The sequence below is a fragment of the Chelmon rostratus genome, chromosome 13 (assembly GCF_017976325.1).
Source record: "Chelmon rostratus isolate fCheRos1 chromosome 13, fCheRos1.pri, whole genome shotgun sequence".
In the NCBI taxonomy this organism is placed as follows: domain Eukaryota; kingdom Metazoa; phylum Chordata; class Actinopteri; order Chaetodontiformes; family Chaetodontidae; genus Chelmon; species Chelmon rostratus.
The window spans coordinates 8923676-8942753 of NC_055670.1; the positions used below are offsets into that span (position 1 = coordinate 8923676).

At 40.4% G+C, this 19078-nt stretch overlaps 2 protein-coding genes across 4 annotated transcripts; one reads left to right on the forward strand and one right to left on the reverse strand.

The window, feature by feature from the left end:
* Positions 1 to 7873: 7873 nt before the first annotated feature.
* Positions 7874 to 10125, reverse strand: trim13 (tripartite motif containing 13). 3 transcript variants are annotated; one of them, XM_041950961.1, is made up of 2 exons: positions 10087 to 10125; positions 7874 to 9433 (listed from the first exon to the last, which is right to left on the reverse strand). In XM_041950961.1, the coding sequence occupies exons 1-2, from the start codon at positions 10117 to 10119 to the stop codon at positions 8231 to 8233; spliced, it is 1236 nt and encodes a 411-aa protein (XP_041806895.1). In that variant the 5' UTR covers positions 10120 to 10125; the 3' UTR covers positions 7874 to 8230. The 3 variants fall into 3 exon arrangements, with proteins under 3 accessions (XP_041806895.1, XP_041806894.1, XP_041806896.1); XM_041950960.1 differs by lacking the exon at positions 10087 to 10125 and adding an exon at positions 9619 to 10074 and having other exon boundaries at positions 7874 to 9466; XM_041950962.1 differs by lacking the exon at positions 10087 to 10125 and adding an exon at positions 9539 to 10074.
* A 922-nt stretch (positions 10126 to 11047) lies between these two features.
* On the forward strand, positions 11048 to 18876 carry spryd7b (SPRY domain containing 7b). Its single transcript, XM_041950955.1, has 5 exons — positions 11048 to 11223; positions 12094 to 12210; positions 12608 to 12774; positions 14718 to 14820; positions 17615 to 18876. The coding sequence occupies exons 1-5, from the start codon at positions 11118 to 11120 to the stop codon at positions 17710 to 17712; spliced, it is 591 nt and encodes a 196-aa protein (XP_041806889.1). The 5' UTR covers positions 11048 to 11117; the 3' UTR covers positions 17713 to 18876.
* Positions 18877 to 19078: the final 202 nt, after the last annotated feature.

The window sequence follows — 19078 nt, forward strand, 5'->3', positions numbered from 1 at the left end:
GGGAGAGGTTAGAGTCATTGATGTGAACAATTCCACCTGGACCTGTAAAGAAATTCTCATCTTAAAAGGAAAATACACAGCTTACCTGATTAATTCCTTTGTGCATTTTTGTTATTTAATTTACAAGGTTGGGCAGGGTAAAGTAGTTGTTTCATGACTTCTGCCACAATTTAATTCATGCACTACTGCCTCTGCATGAATTGGCTGAAAAATAGCATGTGCACATGACATGGAAGATAAGGAAATGATTGGGCAAATTATGGGTATGTGAATTCAAGTAAGTGTACGTTGTGTGTTTCCCGTGTTTTCCACTTTGCTTCGTGTAGATACACAGTATGCCGTAAAGTGTCGCACGGACACAATTTTTTTTGTTCATTTATTATTAATTAATTGTTCAAATGTTTGAAATGATGGCAAACACCACCTGCAACTTTCAACAAGCCTATTCATGTCTTCAAATTTCTTATTTTGTCTTAACAGCTAAAACAGGTGATTTAGTTTACAAAGATATAAAAAGCTGCAAATCCCAGAGGAGCTGAAACCAGCCAATGTGGCAGTTATATGTAACAAACTACTCACTGATGTTTAAGATAGTTTAATTTTTTTTGTTGCTCACATAATTTTATTAGGTACTGCTTCCAATAGTTGTTATTATGCCCTCTTCTTTGGCAGGGGATGTGGACCCTGTTACCTCAGGGCTAATACAAGGAGATTTTGTCATGCCCCACAAATCTGACAATTATACCCCCCTGATGCAAAGTTGTAAATTAACCACAGTACTACTTGTGGTGTTTGATGTATCAAATGTCTTGAGTTTAATTAGTTGGCTTTTTGTGGCCTTTTGTAGTATTTTAACTCAAAACGAGATGTTCTCTGCAAAGTGGACTGTACCAATTTAACAGCATCAGGTATCAAGTGACATTCATTTATTTAAATAATAACTTGTCATTTATAAGGTGCAAATTTTGTACAAATTTTAGAATGGCTCTGCAAATTTTGTGCAAAGTATGTATTTCCCAGATACTGGAAATAATTATAAAATTGGCACTGAATGTCAACTGAGTTTAGTTAAGGAAGTACTTATTTTTTATACTAATTTAGTTTGTAATATTGTCTGTGCTGTGGTTTTCAGAAACTGTTTTCATGCTGGGGCATATATGTCGTCATACATGCTTTAAAAGGGCCAGGCACCTACACATTTTTTTTTTTTTTTTTTTTTTTTTTTTTTTTAAATAAATTTACTAGAGCACTACACTCACTGGTCCTTGCTGTTCCCACCCTTTTGTCACTGTCAGGTGTGTCTGACTGTAGACAATGTTTTTGCACCTGTGTTCTCTTCCTTTTCATACCTAACAAATTACAGCTGTAGTCATTAATGTCCATCACCTACAATTACAATTTTTTTGCCCTGAAGCTAGAAATATGAGGCAAATCCTGTATTGTAAGTAAATACACAATGTGCATCCTAGAGTCTTTTGGGAAAAAAAAAACTATTATCATTGCTTATTGTTCGTTGTATCAATTAGCATAAGAGAGCAAATCTTATCAGGGATGAAGCCTTTACACAGACAGTAAAGTACAGGCTTTTAGAAAATGAAGCCTTCGAATATAGAGACATGTAGGTAATGATGGAACTGGATGTGAAGTTGATGAAAGTTTTAAGCAGCTTGATGGAAATTTTATTCCAGCAATTGCACCATTTTTCAGAAGCATACCACAGGGGTTCTAGATTGACTTCTGACCTTTCAGTCCATGGATGCTTGAGATATGCGATCTTTCATCTCTGGTTGATTATGCTATTGTTGCATGTAATTAAGAGCGAGGACAAATTTGAAAACTGCCTTTCGGTGTTTGTGGGACACTGGCATCTAAAGTTAAGTCAGATTTCAAAAAACTTGCAAGAAACAATGAAATTCAAACATATTTTCGCAGTATTTAGCTTCAGTGTTACACTGTCTGACTGTATAACAGATGAAAGCAAAATGCTTGTGCAGGTGACTCTCAAATCTCTTGAAGTGTGATATCTATCTATATAAATATATATAATATATATACATATATATATATATATATATATAAAAAAATTATATGAATTTGTGGTTGCAGCTTTTTCACCACATAACAAAAATATAACTTGGACCGAAGAATAAAAGCCACAATTTGTTTGTATTGTTTACTTTTCTTCAGCAAATTAATGAAATGTCTAAATTAAACAAACAAACAAAAAATTTCTCTGAGCTTCACTGGAGTGTGTGAAAGAGAGAAAGCGAGAGGACTGCACATCTTGTCAGTGTCTTTTTGTAAGGAAAGTATGTTAGAGATGTTATTAGGTTCAGGGTATCAGGTCCATTTCAGATGAAGGTCATAATTACAGGTCCATTGAGACCTCTAGTGGCAACACATCCGTTGGACCCAATCTACAGGATTATTATCAGGATGAAGTTTGTTGTAAGACTTTTGCACAAAAACTAGCTTTTGTGAAAGGAGATTTTGTTTTAAGATTCAAATATTTTGGTTATGTTAACCAGGATAGCTTAAAACATATTTCTAGAAAAGTTGACATTGCTATAACTGCTACTTTTTATGGTACTTTATTGACTCCTCCATTGGGCTAATTCTGTCTCTGAATTGCTTTCCTCTACATGTGAGGTCAGCTGTTGAATGACACCTCTGATGCTGGTAGGATTTCAGCGATTTGCTACATGACACTTAAGCAGACATATTTCTTGTCACTTATGCAAACTTGGTATTTGCAGTCTCTCCAATAACTTGACTCTCTTACCTCATTAAAAGGGTTAAAGTGCCTTTTTCAGCCAGATGTTTGTTTCGCCACAATAAAATTATTATATATGTATATAACAAAAAGATTTTGCATGATTTAAGGTCAGTAGTTTCTGTTGGGTGCACACTGAACCACTGAATGAGATACTACACTCTACCACTGACAAGCAACAATCTTTGTATCTCAGACAAAAATGCTCACTTTACACTCAGGTGTCTATAGAGCATCTGTCAGCAGCACTAATATATGTCTCTGGGCATGAAAATACCATGCTCTTTTGAGTGATATAGTGACCCCTGAGAAAATTTGATATTTATAATGAGTCATACAAAGTACAGACTGCTATTCTTCGCCCTGTCAACAGTGTCCCTGTTTTCACAGTGCTGTGTGATTGATCTTTTATTTATATATGTATATATATAAAATATATGTGGGTATGTGTCTATGTATATGCATGTGTGTGTGTGTGTGTGTGTGCGCGCGCATTTATTACCATATTAGTGTTGTAAAAGTGGTTAAAACAGCAATACTACTTAAACCATTTAGGTCAACAGTGTCAAATTGGCAAATGCAGTTTTTCATCCAAATAGCTTTAAAGTTGTGCAGCTTCCGTTGCTGGCAATAACAGATTTATTTATTTATTTTAAACATGTGACACAGCTGTATTTCTACAAAAATGCAATCAGTAGTTGCATTTGACTTTATTCCAAAAGTGGTCTGCAGAAATCTTTGGACGCAAGATGTGAAATTACCGGAGTACACTGTAGGGCCAGTACGTGACCAACCCCATCCCTAGGCTGCTTGGTTCCAATTAAGAAAGCAGCATATTTTAGACAAGTGAGTGCTTCCAGTGTTGAGTTTGGAAGAGGTCCTTTCACGTTTCTGCATGACAATGTGCATTCAGTAAAATACATAAAGAAATGTTTTTTTTTTTTCCTAAGTTTGGTGTCAATGAACTTAACTGGCCCAGAAAGCGACCTGGCTTTAACCTAATCCAACAGCTTTGGGATGAATTGAAAAAGCTGACATTGAGCCAGGCAATACTGAGCGTTAACCAACATCACTGCCCAACCTATCATAGTGACTAAATTGGTGAGAATCTCTGCAGCCAAGTTTCAAAATCTTGTCAAATGTCTTCCCATAACAGTGGAGGTTGTTACATAAATGGAGTGATTCCCCATGTTTTAAAAGGAGAAGTTAAAAAGCTGTATATGAGTAACATTCTGTTGTCCACTTTTGGCAATATATTGCCATTATTGCTTAACTGCAATCTTGACAAGCTGACCACTGAATAACATTAAACTGCTATTTCTTTTTGTGCATATGTGTGTTTCAGGTGGCGAGCCTTCTTGCCTGCTCTAGGAGGGGACAGAAGATGCTGCTGATCATCTGAACGTCTTTAGGTAGATCAAAGATCGGTGATAAATCTGTACCCGAATGTGAACGTGTGGTTTGGACTAGAAGCCTGGAGGATGGAGAGTGCAAATAACACAGAAGATGGAAAGAGTCTGAAGCAGAGGGACCATGACTGCAGTTCTGGCAATGCTGTAGCAGCACGGAATGGTTTGTGGGTTACACTGAGATGCAGGCCATGCTGTGCTGCCGCCGTAAAGCCTGAATACACAACCTGGCTGTCACCTCTCAGCTCTCCCACCTGTTGCACTTCTGATTGATTTAATTTGAGCTGTGTACTGTCACTCTTACACATAATCTTCACCATCTGATTTAATGCCACATGGACAAATGTTTATCTGATGATGTCAAAAGTTGGTTGGGTTTGCTGGTCGCCTTACTGTAGCAGCACGTAAATATTGGAGTTAAAACTCTAGCTGAAGCCTCCAGTATTGATCGTGCTGCTGAAGCAAAGCTGACCACTCACGATCTGCGAAACCAACCACTGAGTGTACTCAGACCACCCTGGTGGTGCCAAACAGTGGCTGACAGCCAGTGCTGGAGAGATGCTTCCAGGTACATTGTTTACACACAGATTTTGAGTTAACCTCCAACATTAGCTAGTTTTAAAAAATAAAATGTGTACACACTATCTTTTTACATTTCACTGTTATGTTTGCACACTCAGAAATAAAATTTTAAACTGGCTTTTGTCTGTAATATGTTTTGAACATGACATGCTAAACTTGCTGTTTAACAAAATGTTGTGCACCTGGTGCATCGGTCTTTTATTCAGGTTGACTATAGGTGCGGACACTGAATCCTTCACATGGTTTTAAATAGTACTGTCGTCCACGAAGCGCACCACGGCCTGCGTGGCCTTGCTGCAGCACTGCTGGGATGGCCGGCCTGTTCAGCAGGAGCCGGGACACAGATTGCCGGCGGATTAAAGTTATTACAGTCATTATGCTGCAGATACGACAGGCTTATTTTTGAAATATCAAAATGCATTCCGTTTCTAAAAGTCGAGATGCTTTTTTCTTTGTAAAATGGGTAATTTTTAGGTTTCTGCTCGATTTAAACGGATGCTCTTTGATCGGTATTTGCTCGCTTGTAACGACTCAGTCTCGTTAGGTTGTGTATTACGACTGCTTTATGTCTAGTAATCTATGATGATTCATTCTGATGTTCACTAAAATAACCCTGCAATGTTGTGACGAATGACACGATGTCCCGTAACGTGGCTAAAAGCCTCCATTTTTAGTGTTGGTGCGAGCGTAATGCCGCCGTCTCTGTTGAACCAGGACGTCTGATGACCATAATCCCAAATCACATTTGCACAATAAAAATGACTGAATTCATGCTGTCTCCCGGGCCGCTGGGATGGTGTGGCACCATGGCAAATCTCTGGATTTCACAAAATGTTACACCACAGGATCCATGTCAGTTTACACGATAAAATAAAAATCTTCAGACAAGTGAAGAGAAGAAACCGGCTGCTGGTTACAGTTGTGTTGAAGTCGTGCGGGCCAGACCTTGCTTTTAATGAAAACATAAATACATACACTCGTGACATCGCTACTTTATTGATGACATTTTTACGGTGAGACATGGATCTTTTGTGATTGCGTGGTCTAATGTAATGTAATGTTGTCCCGTTAATATTTTGCCGTTCACTTAACATCCGTATGCTTCAGCGGTCTTCTTCCATTTGGCCTTATAGGCCTTTTTAATCGTCACGTTCGTTTTCCAAAATATAATTGTAAATAAACTGGAATTAGAGCGTTTGGCAAAGATAAAATTTATGCAAAATGTTAGAGAGAAAATACTCAGATTTCTGCACATTTTAGATGACTTTTTTTGTAGACAGTAAGGCTTCATTTTGGAGGGATATTCACTTCTAAAATATATTGTTCAACGTTTTGGCCTTTATGGTTTTGGTTAAATTGCAAAGATGACAAGCTTGAATATAATATGTATTATTATTATTATTTATAATACCATGACAGCAAGACGGACTTCGAAAATACCATTTTTCTTTATCTGTGTGTGTATGTGTGTGTGTGCGCGCGCGTGTGATATAACCACGTCAACGTAATTCACTGTCATTTATTTTGGAAGTTATTAAACTCTTGTTCACTTTCCTTAGTGCATTTAAATGAATTTAATGTATGTCTGATTTATGATTAGAAAAGCAGCCGATGTGGTGTAGTGATGTGCGGCCTGAAATTCCTGTTAAACTTCACGGTTTTTGATTTTGATTTTGCTCATATTTACCTGCTTTTTATCGGCGGTGCTTATTTTAATTAGCTGTGTAAATGTAGAACAACACATTTGCTTTATTTGCGCTTTACAGCCACATTTTTCATAAAACGTGAAAATCGACTTGCGTGTAAAATGAATATTACAAAAATAGGAAATAACGTGGAAAATGGTTCTTTAAACACAGGACTAATAAAACAAATGTTCACTTGTAATTACCATCACACACTGAGACCCACGGTGTGAAAAGCACGAAGATTGCGTAACAATATCCAGTCACGTAGGCTGTTCACTTATTATTAAGTGAATATTTAGTCATCGACTAAATAGATGGCGGCTTGAAGTTTATTTGAATTCATCCTCACCATAGACACACTTTTGGTACAAAGTGGCTGACCGTAGGACCCGGCTTTGGAGATGTCTTTCAGAAAAGTCCCGGTTATGCAGTTATTCACATAGTTTTCTTTCATTTGGATTGAGTTAACGTTTTTCAGGCTATATTTAAATTTGCGTGCCGTGAAAATTAAAATATTAATGTAGAGTGATACATTTATTCTCATCCTATATTTGCCTGGCAACAGAAGGCTATATATATGTACATGCGTGCCATGACGTACATCCTGAATTATGGTCAGTGCTGACATCACGGATTCACTTTGAGGTCTGATTTTAGGTTCCTTTCTTTTTTTTTCCTTTTCAAAATGCATCTCTTCTTAGTGTTAAATAAATAAATACAAGGGGAACTGATCAATGCACAATTCTACAGTTTGTCCTTTTGCTCTGACCTATTTTGATGAAGATCACTGTTGGCGATAAGTCAAATGTCTCAATGAGCTCCCCTGAATTTAAAATCCATTTTAATAACTTCCATTTGCCCACACAATATCATTTTGATTTTAACCTCACGCATCCGGTTTGTACAAATTCAGATGCAAAGCAGAGAAAAGGCCCGCACTGTACTTTTAACGTAACAGCCTGCAGATGTTTGACTTTCTAGACTGGACGAGTCATGCAACGATTGAGTCACATGAACCTCCGCAAATAAATCTTGTGGTACGATCAAGTGACTGCCCTGCACGCCTGACAATCCCGTCCCCTCACCCATGTTTTTATCATCAGTGACAGACAGAATACAGCTGTCAGTTTTGTCGGTTTCATGAAAACACCAAAGCCACAGGACAGTGTTTTTCTTTCCTTCTTGCACGGTGTCTGCAGCCTGGTGAATATTTCACACGGGCCCTGTTATGCAACGTCTGTAACCTTGAAGAGGTTGCAGCATCACGGTGGTGCGGACGCGCTCTGCTCTGCGGGGAACAGGCCAGGGATTGCACTGTATGTCTTTTATTACTCGCTTGCTTGCTTCATAGGAAAGCGTGTGTCCTAAATAGTCGGCTGATTTGGCTTGTCGCACTAAATAAAAACAAACATGGAGGTGGCTTAAATTTCCCAGTTTTATTTATAAAGATGATCTTGGACAAGTATAAATTTGTCATATCGTGCTTAAAAAGAGAAAATAGAGTGCACATTCGTGGGCAGAAATATGAGTTAGCGTCTATTTGATGAAGACGAACAACACAAGGTCTGGATTAAGGGTTGATTCTGTTTGATTCTATGGCTTCATTGAGGCTGGAGTTTAGAGGAAAAAAAGCAAAAATAAAAAACACTGCAAAAAAATGGGTAAACAAGTGTTTCAATATATTCATGTGCATATCCGTCACTAGTTTAACGCACCGCACGGTGACATGGATAGCATTCTGTAACTGAGTGTGTGGCAGATGTGCCACAGGGTACTTATTAAAACAACTTACAACTGCCAATAAAACTGACAGTAGAGTCAATTAAGTTCGCGATGCATTCCTGACCTGCACCCATTAAACTTGTGTACATGTCAGTCATCTCCCGCAGGTACGCACCAGTGTGGGCAAGGTGCGAGGACACTGCAGAGAGAAATGGTTCAATCTGCGCGGGCAGGTAGGCTGCACGGTTGTGCGGCTGCAGCAGGAGCAGTGCTGGCAGTGACAAACTCAGAAATAAGGCGATCCATCTGAGCGCCGCCATCCGTGAGCCCCGCGCTCGGTAGGAGCCACTCTCGTGGGGGACTGAGATCTTGTCCACTTCTCTGAGCCTCAGTGAGTCCCACTTCTTGACATCAAAATTGTGCACAAGGGGACCGACGTCCATGTCGTTTCGAGAGGGCAGCAGAGTCTCCTTAAGGACCCCCAACTTGTCCCGAAACTCCTGCATCTGCTGCAGAAAGCACAGGGGGTCGGAGACGCTCCTGAAGGACTCGGCGATGCTGAGCGCCCGCCTGTGCTCCTCCATCGCTGCGCTCAGCTTGGTGATCTCCGGGTCGTATGCTTGCAACACCACCAGCTTCAGCGTTTCGAAATCGGAGAGGATCTCATTCTTTTTGCATTCCAGAGCACTGATGAGCTTTTCGAAATAGTCTGATACCTTTTCTGCGTCCTTGGTCACCGACTGAAGCGCCTTTTTCTTGCTGGCTTGTAGTGCCTCAAGGCAGGACAGGATATCTGCGCTCTGCCAACTCTCCACCCCGTGAAGCAGCTCTTCAAATGCCTCCTTCTCTCGTTCATATGCCTCCTCCAAGGAGCAGAATTTATGCCCTTCGTGGTCATCTGTTGTTGCGCAAAACCCACAAATGAGTTTTAAGTCCGTGGCGCAAAATATGTTTAGAGGCTGGCCGCGGTGTTGTTTACAAACAGACATCTTGGGCATAACCTTTATTTTGCTGTACTTCTCCACTATTCCACGCAGAGAATAGTTGATCTGCAGGCTGTTTGCGCCGTTTTGAGGGGTCTCTTTGCGGCATGTGGGACACTTGAAAGGTGCTCTGAAAACGGGACCTCGGTTCCCTTCCAAGAGTCCCTCCAAGCATTTCTTGCAAAAGCTGTGCGAGCACAGCAGAACCCGCGGGTCCTCAAAGAGACCGCAGCAGATCGGGCACGTAAGCTCCTCTTCTAGCTGCTCCATGGTGCCCTGTAAACACATCACCCAGGCGTCAAATCGGTGCTTCATTTAAGTCAAGAAAACCCAATAAATCAACAGTTATTTGAACAGGCTACACAATACGCACTCACTCACACACTCAGAGGGATGCTGCCCCATAGGGCAGAACAGGCATTAAACTAAACACGAAAATGCTGTAGCATCGCAAAGGATACAGGTTTTGCAGTCATGTGCCAGCTGTGTCTGGAGTACTCCCATCCTGAAAGTGAAACTGACTTGCATCGCGGTGCCCGCGTAAAAGGTTGGCAGGAGCCGTGCCAGAGCCTCCGTTTGCCCGCCTAACGTTAAACAGCATCCTGCTTTTTGGTGCCTTTCTGCAACCAGCTGGCGCTCTAAGAAACTGGCTATAAGAAGGCTGGATATGAGTCAAAACCGTTAATAACTTTCTAGACGCAAACAACAGCCGACGATTTTCCCCTAGCTTTGTATTACAGAGAAGCAGGAAAGCGGTTAGCCGAGCTGAGCCCGAAATTACCGCCGTCTAACCAATCCAATGCGACAAATCATCGACAAACGGGGCTCGCGTTAGCGTTGCTCCTGTTGGCAAGGTGCTGAAGTGGGGCTGTGACAGATTTTGCAAGCGCATAGTAACATGCAACTACTGGACCAAAAGAATCACTCACCAGCTGCTGAGACGCACAGTGCAACGCAATCATGGCGCTTGTTGCTGTGCAGACTTCGCCCTTTCCGGGTAAAGAGTTAACTGTTTCAGCGGCGCACAGAAAATTGAAATACGATACTGTTCCCGAATTTGCGCACAGATAATCCTGGCTTTGCATTAAGACGTTACCACAGCAACGCTACAGGTGTGTCGAGTTTTTTTGGGGTACTTTATTTAGGGGCATTGGGATGTGTACGTTTTTGTCCCTGCTGGGTAACTTGCAGAGGATCCCTGCCAGTCGGATGGGGGAGGGGCTGTTGCTATGCAAAACATTACAGCGTGAAAAACTGTCAACTAGGTTTTAGTCCCAGCTTTGCATCACGGGGTTTTTACACTGCCCCACTTCAGTCCCTGTGTGTGTGTGTGTGTGTGTGTGTGTGTGTGTGTGTGTGTGTGTGTGTGTGTGTGTGTGTACTTGACTATACGTGCATCTGTTAACAGTTAACACGATAAAGGGAGCCGGTGAAGGCGCCCAGCTGCATCAGCTGATATAAAAAGTAAACTTAGATGCGATGTCGCACTGAGCAGAGAAGTGGCGTTTTATCTCGAGCGCCATCAGCGAGCGGAGTAATTTCACTGTACACCAGCAACACTGTTGTCTTTATGTTTCAGCCGTCTGAAATCAACCTCTCAGGACGCTCATCAGTTATGAACGACCAGTTCAGCATTTGCTCACGAAACGTTTGATATATTAAAAAAAAAAACACTGTCTTTTCACTTGTGGTTATGTAACATCGATATCCAATAGTTACTTAGTCACGTGTAGAAATTTTGACCTTGATTTTCTTCCCTTGTTTCCATGCCATCAGGAGCAACTGCCTATCTTAGCCACTGTGATTGGATACAGTTGGGTAGCAGGGGCTTATGCAGCTCCGACCTCAGCCGCGGCGTGTCGCTGTTGTGTCCGGGGAGCCTGACGTGTCAACGTTCAAGCGCTCTTTGGTTTGATGGCATGAGTTTGTTTCCGGATGTTTAGCTAGTATCGGGGCAAGAATGGCTGCGATGTTTACGTGTTGTCTAGGCTGCTGTGGGGATGGCGGATCGGGGCACATTCCCCTCAAAGAAATGCCCACTGTTCAATTAGATACCCACCATATGGGTAAGCAACTTTGTCTTGAATTCTCACATCTGATGGGCAGGCAGCTGAGTTGGCTAGTTGGCTGTGTGTGACATGTTGGTTTGCTACTTCCGCCGTCACGTTAACGTTAGCTAGCTAATCGATAGCTGCTCGTAGTGTTGCAATATTTGCAATTGATTGTGTTTTTGATAGTATATAGGAATTACAATTGTGTCTCCTAACATTTCGACTTAAAATACTTTCTCGAAGGTTATCGCTTAGTTAAACGTAAAGCGACTGCAGGTAAATACAGAAAGACAGGGCTACTCGTGACGTTTCGCTCTTGCCACTGAAGTAAAGACGCTGTTGCTAGCCATCAGGATAAACAATTCCTATTTTTTTCAATTACATAACTTAACAGATTCCCACCACAAGCGTTGAAAACATAATAGAATAATATTTTGCGGTCGATGTGTGTTTTTTTCAGTTCAATTACCTCGGTAAAAACATATTTACTCTTTCTTCCTCATTAAAAAACCCAGAGAAGAAATAGTATGCAAATATTTCTCATCTGCAATGTGTAACTATTAGACACAAGATATCCCCTACTTCACTGAAGTCTATTCTCAGCAAATGAGCACTAGAAGATTGCGTACTGGGTCTTAATCAGCTACCTAGCCAGCTGTGATGTCGGAAAATCCTGCTCCTAGATACATGTCTGAGCTTTACAGTGAGCTCAGCTACAGCGGACGAGTTTGAAAACTGTCTTCTAGTGTCAAATTCTGCACATACAGCATTCTGCACAGTGCAGGTCAAAAATCTAGATGGAGAAACAATAAGCTGGATAACGGATTAATCAACAAAAATATTTGTGTTTTTACTACAAGATGTGTTGTTGCCTTTGTTTTGCAGGCACAGATGTTGTCATTGTAAAGAGCGGCCGGAGGATATGTGGCACTGGAGGCTGTCTGGCCAACGCTCCTCTGCACCAGAACAAAAGTTATTTTGAGTTTAAGATCCAGTCCACTGGTAAGCTCTTGGCTTGTAGCGCCTGCCTTTTTTTCTTAGCAGATTGACATTTTCTGGTACATTCCTAGTGGGAGTTATTGATAGACATGCTGCAGTTTTTAGCAGCTACACCATCTTGTGACTGTATGCTCACTGATGCAATTCTGTTCACTTACAAAGACAGTGAAAGTTAAAACCACCAGAAATTAGCTTTCTTATATATATGACCTTACGCAAAGCTATTCGTGCTGCTCCACATTAGCTACAGACTGTTATTACTAGCATTCAGTTGTTTATGTGGTATGCACCTCAACCCTGTCTATAAATTTAATATAAAACAAAGAAATAATGCATTTTAGTTTTTGTGGTAAAATGCGTGTTTTAGAATCGCAGACTCAGTGCTGTACTTTGTGTTTAGGTGTATGGGGAATAGGTGTGGCTACGCAGAAAGTGAATCTTAATCAAGTGCCTTTGGGCAGAGACACAAATAGCCTAGTCCTGAGGCATGATGGGTCTGTGTACCACAACAACGAAGAGAAAAATCGTCTACCTGCAAACAGCCTTCCTCAGGAGGGTGACATTGTGGTAAGTGCAACATTTATTTTACTCTGATCCAGAATTGATGACCTAATCTTCGAATCATATGCACGAGCCAGTCTGTTTCTGTGGGGGCTAAACGTGCTTCACTAATAGATGCTGTCATCTCTCTTTTTCTTTGTTTTTGTCAGTTTAGTCTGTAGACGTATTGAGCTTTCTCATGTGACTGTAGGTTGTGTGTATTTACACAACATTAACCAGCCCCTTTAGACTGATCATCTGCTTGAGGCCTGCTGGTCCCACGAGACTATGGGTGGGCGTTATGACCTAAAATTTATATCAACTTATTTTTGTTGTTTTTTTTTTTCATGGCAACAGTATTATATTACGCTATTACAAAAATTAAAAGGGCACTCTACTTACTAAAAAAACAAAAACATATGTTTTTGTCTCCAAATAGGAATGAGAATGAGGTATATGCCTACATCTGTTTTGGAAGGGGAAGCCTGCCCCATAATGTTGGTAATTAGTAAATATAATGTAACGGATTCTCAGAGTTGGATAAGGGGTAGGATTGGGCACTTGCACAACTGCATTTATCTGGCAGAAAACCCAAAGTATATTCTATAGGCACAACAGTCAGTCTACCAAGGGGCATGTCTATCAAGTTAATTTACATAATGCAGCAACAGACACACATACCAAGGCAGCACAGAGCAGAGGAGGCTGTCCTGCAACATCAAAACCAGCTGAGCTTGTGTTGCAGTATGAAGTGTGGAGATAACGATAGCTCTGGCCGTGTGAGACGACACAAAAAGCAAAGTGAAAAAACAATTGCCCACATCCAACCTACTACTCTGGTTATTTAACTGGCTTCAAATGAGGCCTCGCACAGTTTCTGTCCCACATTATTCAATACACCAACATTGCTCCAGCGTGTGGGTCTACAATAGATGCTGCTAGCCACATTAGCCACAGAACGTGCTAATGCCTTATTCAACAGGCTACACAGTAATTATACAGTGAAGCAACATAAACATGACAAGTTTGAAGTCAATATCGATACATTATTAAGCTTCAGTTTTGAAGCAAATGCTGCTTTGTATTGGCCCTCAAAGCTGTCAGAAGTGAGTCAGAGATGAGCAGTGCACACATGTTGTGGGGACATTTCCATCAAGTTAATCTGGGTCTCTGGGGCACCAAATTGCCATTTCACATCAGTTTATACTTAGCAGATTTTTCAGATACTGTTACAACATCTATTTTTAGAATCACCCTCTCTCAGGAATCATTTTGTAAAATGTGATGTCAATGAGCACAGACTTGGGGTCTGAAAAAAATGGATTGCGGGAGCGGGCTGGTTCAGCAGTGGGTACAGGCGGCTGCAGTACAAAACCCAGCAGAGCCGGGCGGGAGCTGTTTTAAAACACATACAAACCTCTGTCACTGTCAGCAAGCATGTCATTATCTGCTTAAAGTAGTGTTTAACAGATTGTACCTGACATAATAATGCAAGTGTTGTTTTTCCCTTTTCCCAACCCTAAAATGACAGAATATGGATAAAATAATTGATCCACAAGAATATGTTAAGTCATGTTTTCATGTGTCATTTTGTGTCAGATGGTTTTTCTGCTTTGATGAAATAGTCATTGACCATAATTATGCTGTAATGATTATAGCTTAAGGTCCAGTAGGACAAAGTGTCACTGTAGAAAGTAGAGGAAAGCAAAGAATATTGTGGGATGAAATCATTTACATACCTTGTTTTGTTTCTAAACCATGTGGCTTTCCCAATCTTATCCTGCTCCCCCAGCTCAGACTGAACAAGGGACAGCATCTCAATATTTATCATTAAATAAGTTACAGTCAGACACTTTCAATAGCCAAACTATATGAAGGCACCTATGAGGGGTCCCTTTTGACAGGATTAAGTGTGTAGTCATATTCACGTGTAGAAATTAGCGATTAATTCCACTTTTTTTGTTCCTCAGGGCATCACGTATGACCATGTGGAGCTGAATTTGTATCTGAATGGAAAGAACATGCACTGTCCTGCCTCAGGGATTCGAGGCACTGTGTACCCTGTTGTTTATGGTAAGTTTATTTGTTGGCTTGAAATGCTTTCAAGGTTACCATGGCTTGTAAGTTGTTGTTATGAGAAAATTATTGACTGCTGAACAGCTTTTCTAAGAAATGAAAGAAATTAATTATGGCAGTTACAATTTTACCCCACTAGAGGGCTGTATTTGTGCATTTTTGCATAAAAACGGCTCATGTCAGGCTGTACTTAAAAGGGTTTATTGGCATATTTGACCACAAACAGATTCCACACACCCAAGAGTGAATAATGGGGACTAGTCAAAACACAGCCTTTAGCAGGAAGGCACACTGTTGCCATGGAGGATCAAGACATCCAGGTTTTATTCTGGTCAGAGGCCACAGCAGATGACTTCATAGGCTGGCTTCTCCTCTCGGGTTGATGCTAAGCTAGTCAGTGAAATTGGCTGGTGATTTTCTGTTGGAAAGAAAACATAGGCTTATGGTACTTAGTGGCAGCCTTTGCCTGTTCTTGTCCTCCAGCAGCACTAATGCAGAGAAACTAGTGACTCTTGTGCAAATACCCTCTGTTTTTAAAGCACTGCTAATATTTCTGAGCTCGAAACATGTCCATGTGATCACAGTTGGGCACAAATGCATCAAGTATCCTGTTACAAATTCCAAATGCTTCCTCACCAAATTTATCCAAATGAAATACAAATATACTGGTATTAGAAAATGTTTGTAATTAAATGATAAGTAATTAGCAAAAACAAACGTACATTCGAAACAAACTGATATGATCACATTTCAGGAATTTAGTAGCCTCAACGTGGGTCTGACCTTAAACCCCCCTGTGAAAAGATGAGATCTGCTAATGTCACATCATTGATTTGAAGTGGTCAATCAGGTTGGATCTTGGAGGTGGGAGGCTGTGGATTCAGGGGTGCATGCTGGGTGGTTTCTGTCAGTCAAAGCGACCGTTGACTGACTTAGTGAACAGTCATTCTGTAAGCTTTCTTTAACATGCAATAACTGATCAGATTTTCATTGCATAACTTTACCTTGGGGGGAATTTCCACCAAACACCAAAGCAGCTACTTTCCTCAAATTAAATACTCTAGTTGACAGTGAGCGTGTTGCTGAACCCACCAGGATGTGTTCACTGGATTCACTTTGATTTGCCAAAGACTATGATTAGGCTCATTGCTGTACAGTTTTTTTTTCTATAGTTTGAACCTGAGGATAAAAATGTGTCTTATTTGAGAATAACATGACATATCAAATAATGTATTCTAAGTATTTCAAATACACAAACACAACTCTTAAAGTATGTTGTTACAAACTACATTTTTTCTGCCCAGCAAACTACAAATGATAAAATACAGAAAATTAATTAAATTGGTACTTTAGATGCATTTAATCGAAATGCTGCCCATCTCTGTATGTGACCAGAAAGTCACTCTAGATGTCTTCATAACTCTCATCTCACACTTTCCAATTAATTTCTGTTTAGTTGTGTATGTACACTAATATATTTTATCACTAATAAAGGGTGAGACAAACTTTTTTTGGCTGATGGTCATGTCACTGTTCCCTAATAAGCACTGGAACATGCTCTGCTCTCACTTTTCCATAAGAACTATGTGTTAATCTGGTGTGTTTTTGAATGAAACTGCGACTACCTCAGCCTGAATGAATGCCAATGATGCCATAAAATATAGATTTTTCAATTTTTCTATCATTGCACTCTGAGTTAGGTGTATAATTAAACTGAATAAAAATTACAAGATTTAATGAAGCTGCTAATGGAAAACCCTAAAATTGTAACCTACCCACCCCCAAATTAGTTCCATGAGCTGCAGTGGCACAGCAGAGTTTTCTCACTCCTTTTTTGAAATAAATGATGGTCAGTGTCTGCGTTGTCTAATCTGCACCTCATAGCTTTGTTGCCCAGTGGATGCTTTAGATTTTGCATTGGAGAACCACTTTCTGTCTTTAAACAGCACTTGAGAAGCTGTGGTATATACAACAGCTTATGGGTCAGTGAATGACTTTGATCTTGATACGAGTTGTTTAGGAGACCTAAGACATCACCTCTGCTGTTCGCACACCTCAGGTAAACAACTGGTAAACAAAACGGGGACACTATAGGTTGCTTATTGAGGTGTCATGGGAGAGTGTTTGTCCTGGAGGTCTGCTTCTCTAACTGAGAACTGATTTGTGAGATTAGTGCTAGCTGCATGCTAACTGTGAATTCCAAGATAAAGTTGAGTTAATAACATTCCTGCACTCAAAGAGGGTCAGCATTATCAGGCTTATACAAAATGTAATGTTTTCCTGTATACTGAGAGATTATGTTGAAATAGTTGTTGTTATGAGGAATTTGACCTAATTTCTGCAGAAAAAAACAAGAGAAAAATAAGATATTTATCATATTATTAGTCCTAAATAAGGCATGACATTCCTTTAATTTCATTTTACTTTATTTCACCAGAATAACCTGCTCGAAATCAAAAGGGCTTTCCAGGGATACATTTAAAATTTTGATCTAGAAATATATGGAAACAAATGTTTAATTGTGTTGCCTTTTCTCATATATTTGAAACTATTGTATGTTTGACTTTCATTTATCCATCAATCCTGACTTTAGACACATCAAGTGACCAAGCATCACCCATTTGATGTTGTGGTTGAACAAAAATAACAGGCATCTTGGGTTGGAGTCTTTGACTTAATGTACATACATGAACCTAAAGAAATACTGAAACTGGGATATGCACAATACGTATGTGTTAATTATAAACATCTGTTAAAGAGGCTAACATACAATGTCTGTCTTTTGTTCCAGTGGATGACAGTGCCATCTTAGACTGCCAGTTTAGTGACTTCTATCACACACCTCCACAAGGATTCGAGAAGATCCTGTTCGAACAACAAATCTTCTAAAGGAGCACTTCAGCCTCTGCCCCTCTTTATGTTGTCATCCTCCCTTGTATCTCATAGCAACCTCTGTGACACTACAGTTTGACCTCGATTGAATAATATCATAATATGTGGCTGTAATGCCTCTTGTTTTGTTTCCCGTGATTACTCTGTCTCTCTGCTGCTGCTCTGGAATGACGTTGGAGCATCCTTGGAGGAGTGGGGATTTGTACACATTGGTCAGCCACGATGGGCTGTTAGAGTCTGCGCTGAGGAAAACCTGTCAAATCATTACCTTGTGTCAGTGGTAATCGCCCCGTATTAACTGAAACACTTTCAATCGCTGCTTACATTCTCGGTCTGTGTGGAGACGCCAGACAGAGGATGTAATGGTAAAATGTTCCCATTGTTCAGGATCAGAAGCCATGTTTTGTTGACATTTCTTTGTACTTAATTTTTAAATATGTAATCTCCCAAATGCCATACTGACATCGCTACATACGCCCTTTATTTATTTCTATTTATCTGAGTCACAGATCAAAGTCATATTTCTTTGGTTTGCCAGCAAGAGTTTGTGGACTAATGAAGGATCGGCTGTCGAAAGTGACAGATCAGTCAACAATATCCCATGCACTTTTATGTTGCCTTCCTTAATTAAAAACACAATACAAAGCGGGGATATTGCAACACTTTAATTCATGCCGCCGTCTCAGTTTGCATCGACACCGAGATGGTTTTAAACACGAACTCCAGCCAACCAGTACACATTCCAGGGGACAGCCAGTGTCTGAGGTCGACTTTTCACTGAGGGATGCTGAGGTCAGGGTGCTGGAAAATGTTTTGCAAAGTGAACTGTTCCGTAAAAGGCCGCCACCAATTAAGATTGATTTCCAAATCGCTTTTCTGAACAGCCCTGGAGTTTCCCCACACTTTCCCTGTCCTGAAATCTTTTATGGTGTTAGTATATTCTAAATATCAGAATATTACCAGAGCTGGTGCTGTTTGTCTCTGATTAGAGATACATGGTTCAAAATGTCAATCTGTTGTGTTGTATTGGCATTGCATATCTGCTGCTGAAGTGTGACAGTCATATATTTCAAATGCTTGTCTTTGTTTGCACTAATGATGTTACTGTACAAGCAAATCCAAATATTGTTGATTCATTAAACTTTTTGTCTGGAGGCATAATTTCTTCTCAGTCCTAACGTGTTTTTTTTTGGGGGGGGGGGGGGGGCTGCGCATCATCCTCACTGTTCGGCGCTAAAAAAAAAAAGATGATTGAGCCGCACAGCTCTTGCGCCTGAACGTGAATTTATTATTACTGCGTCGAGGAAGCCGTGGAAACCAGGACATCCCATGAAGGAGGTATGCATTAACTCCTCCCCTCGCT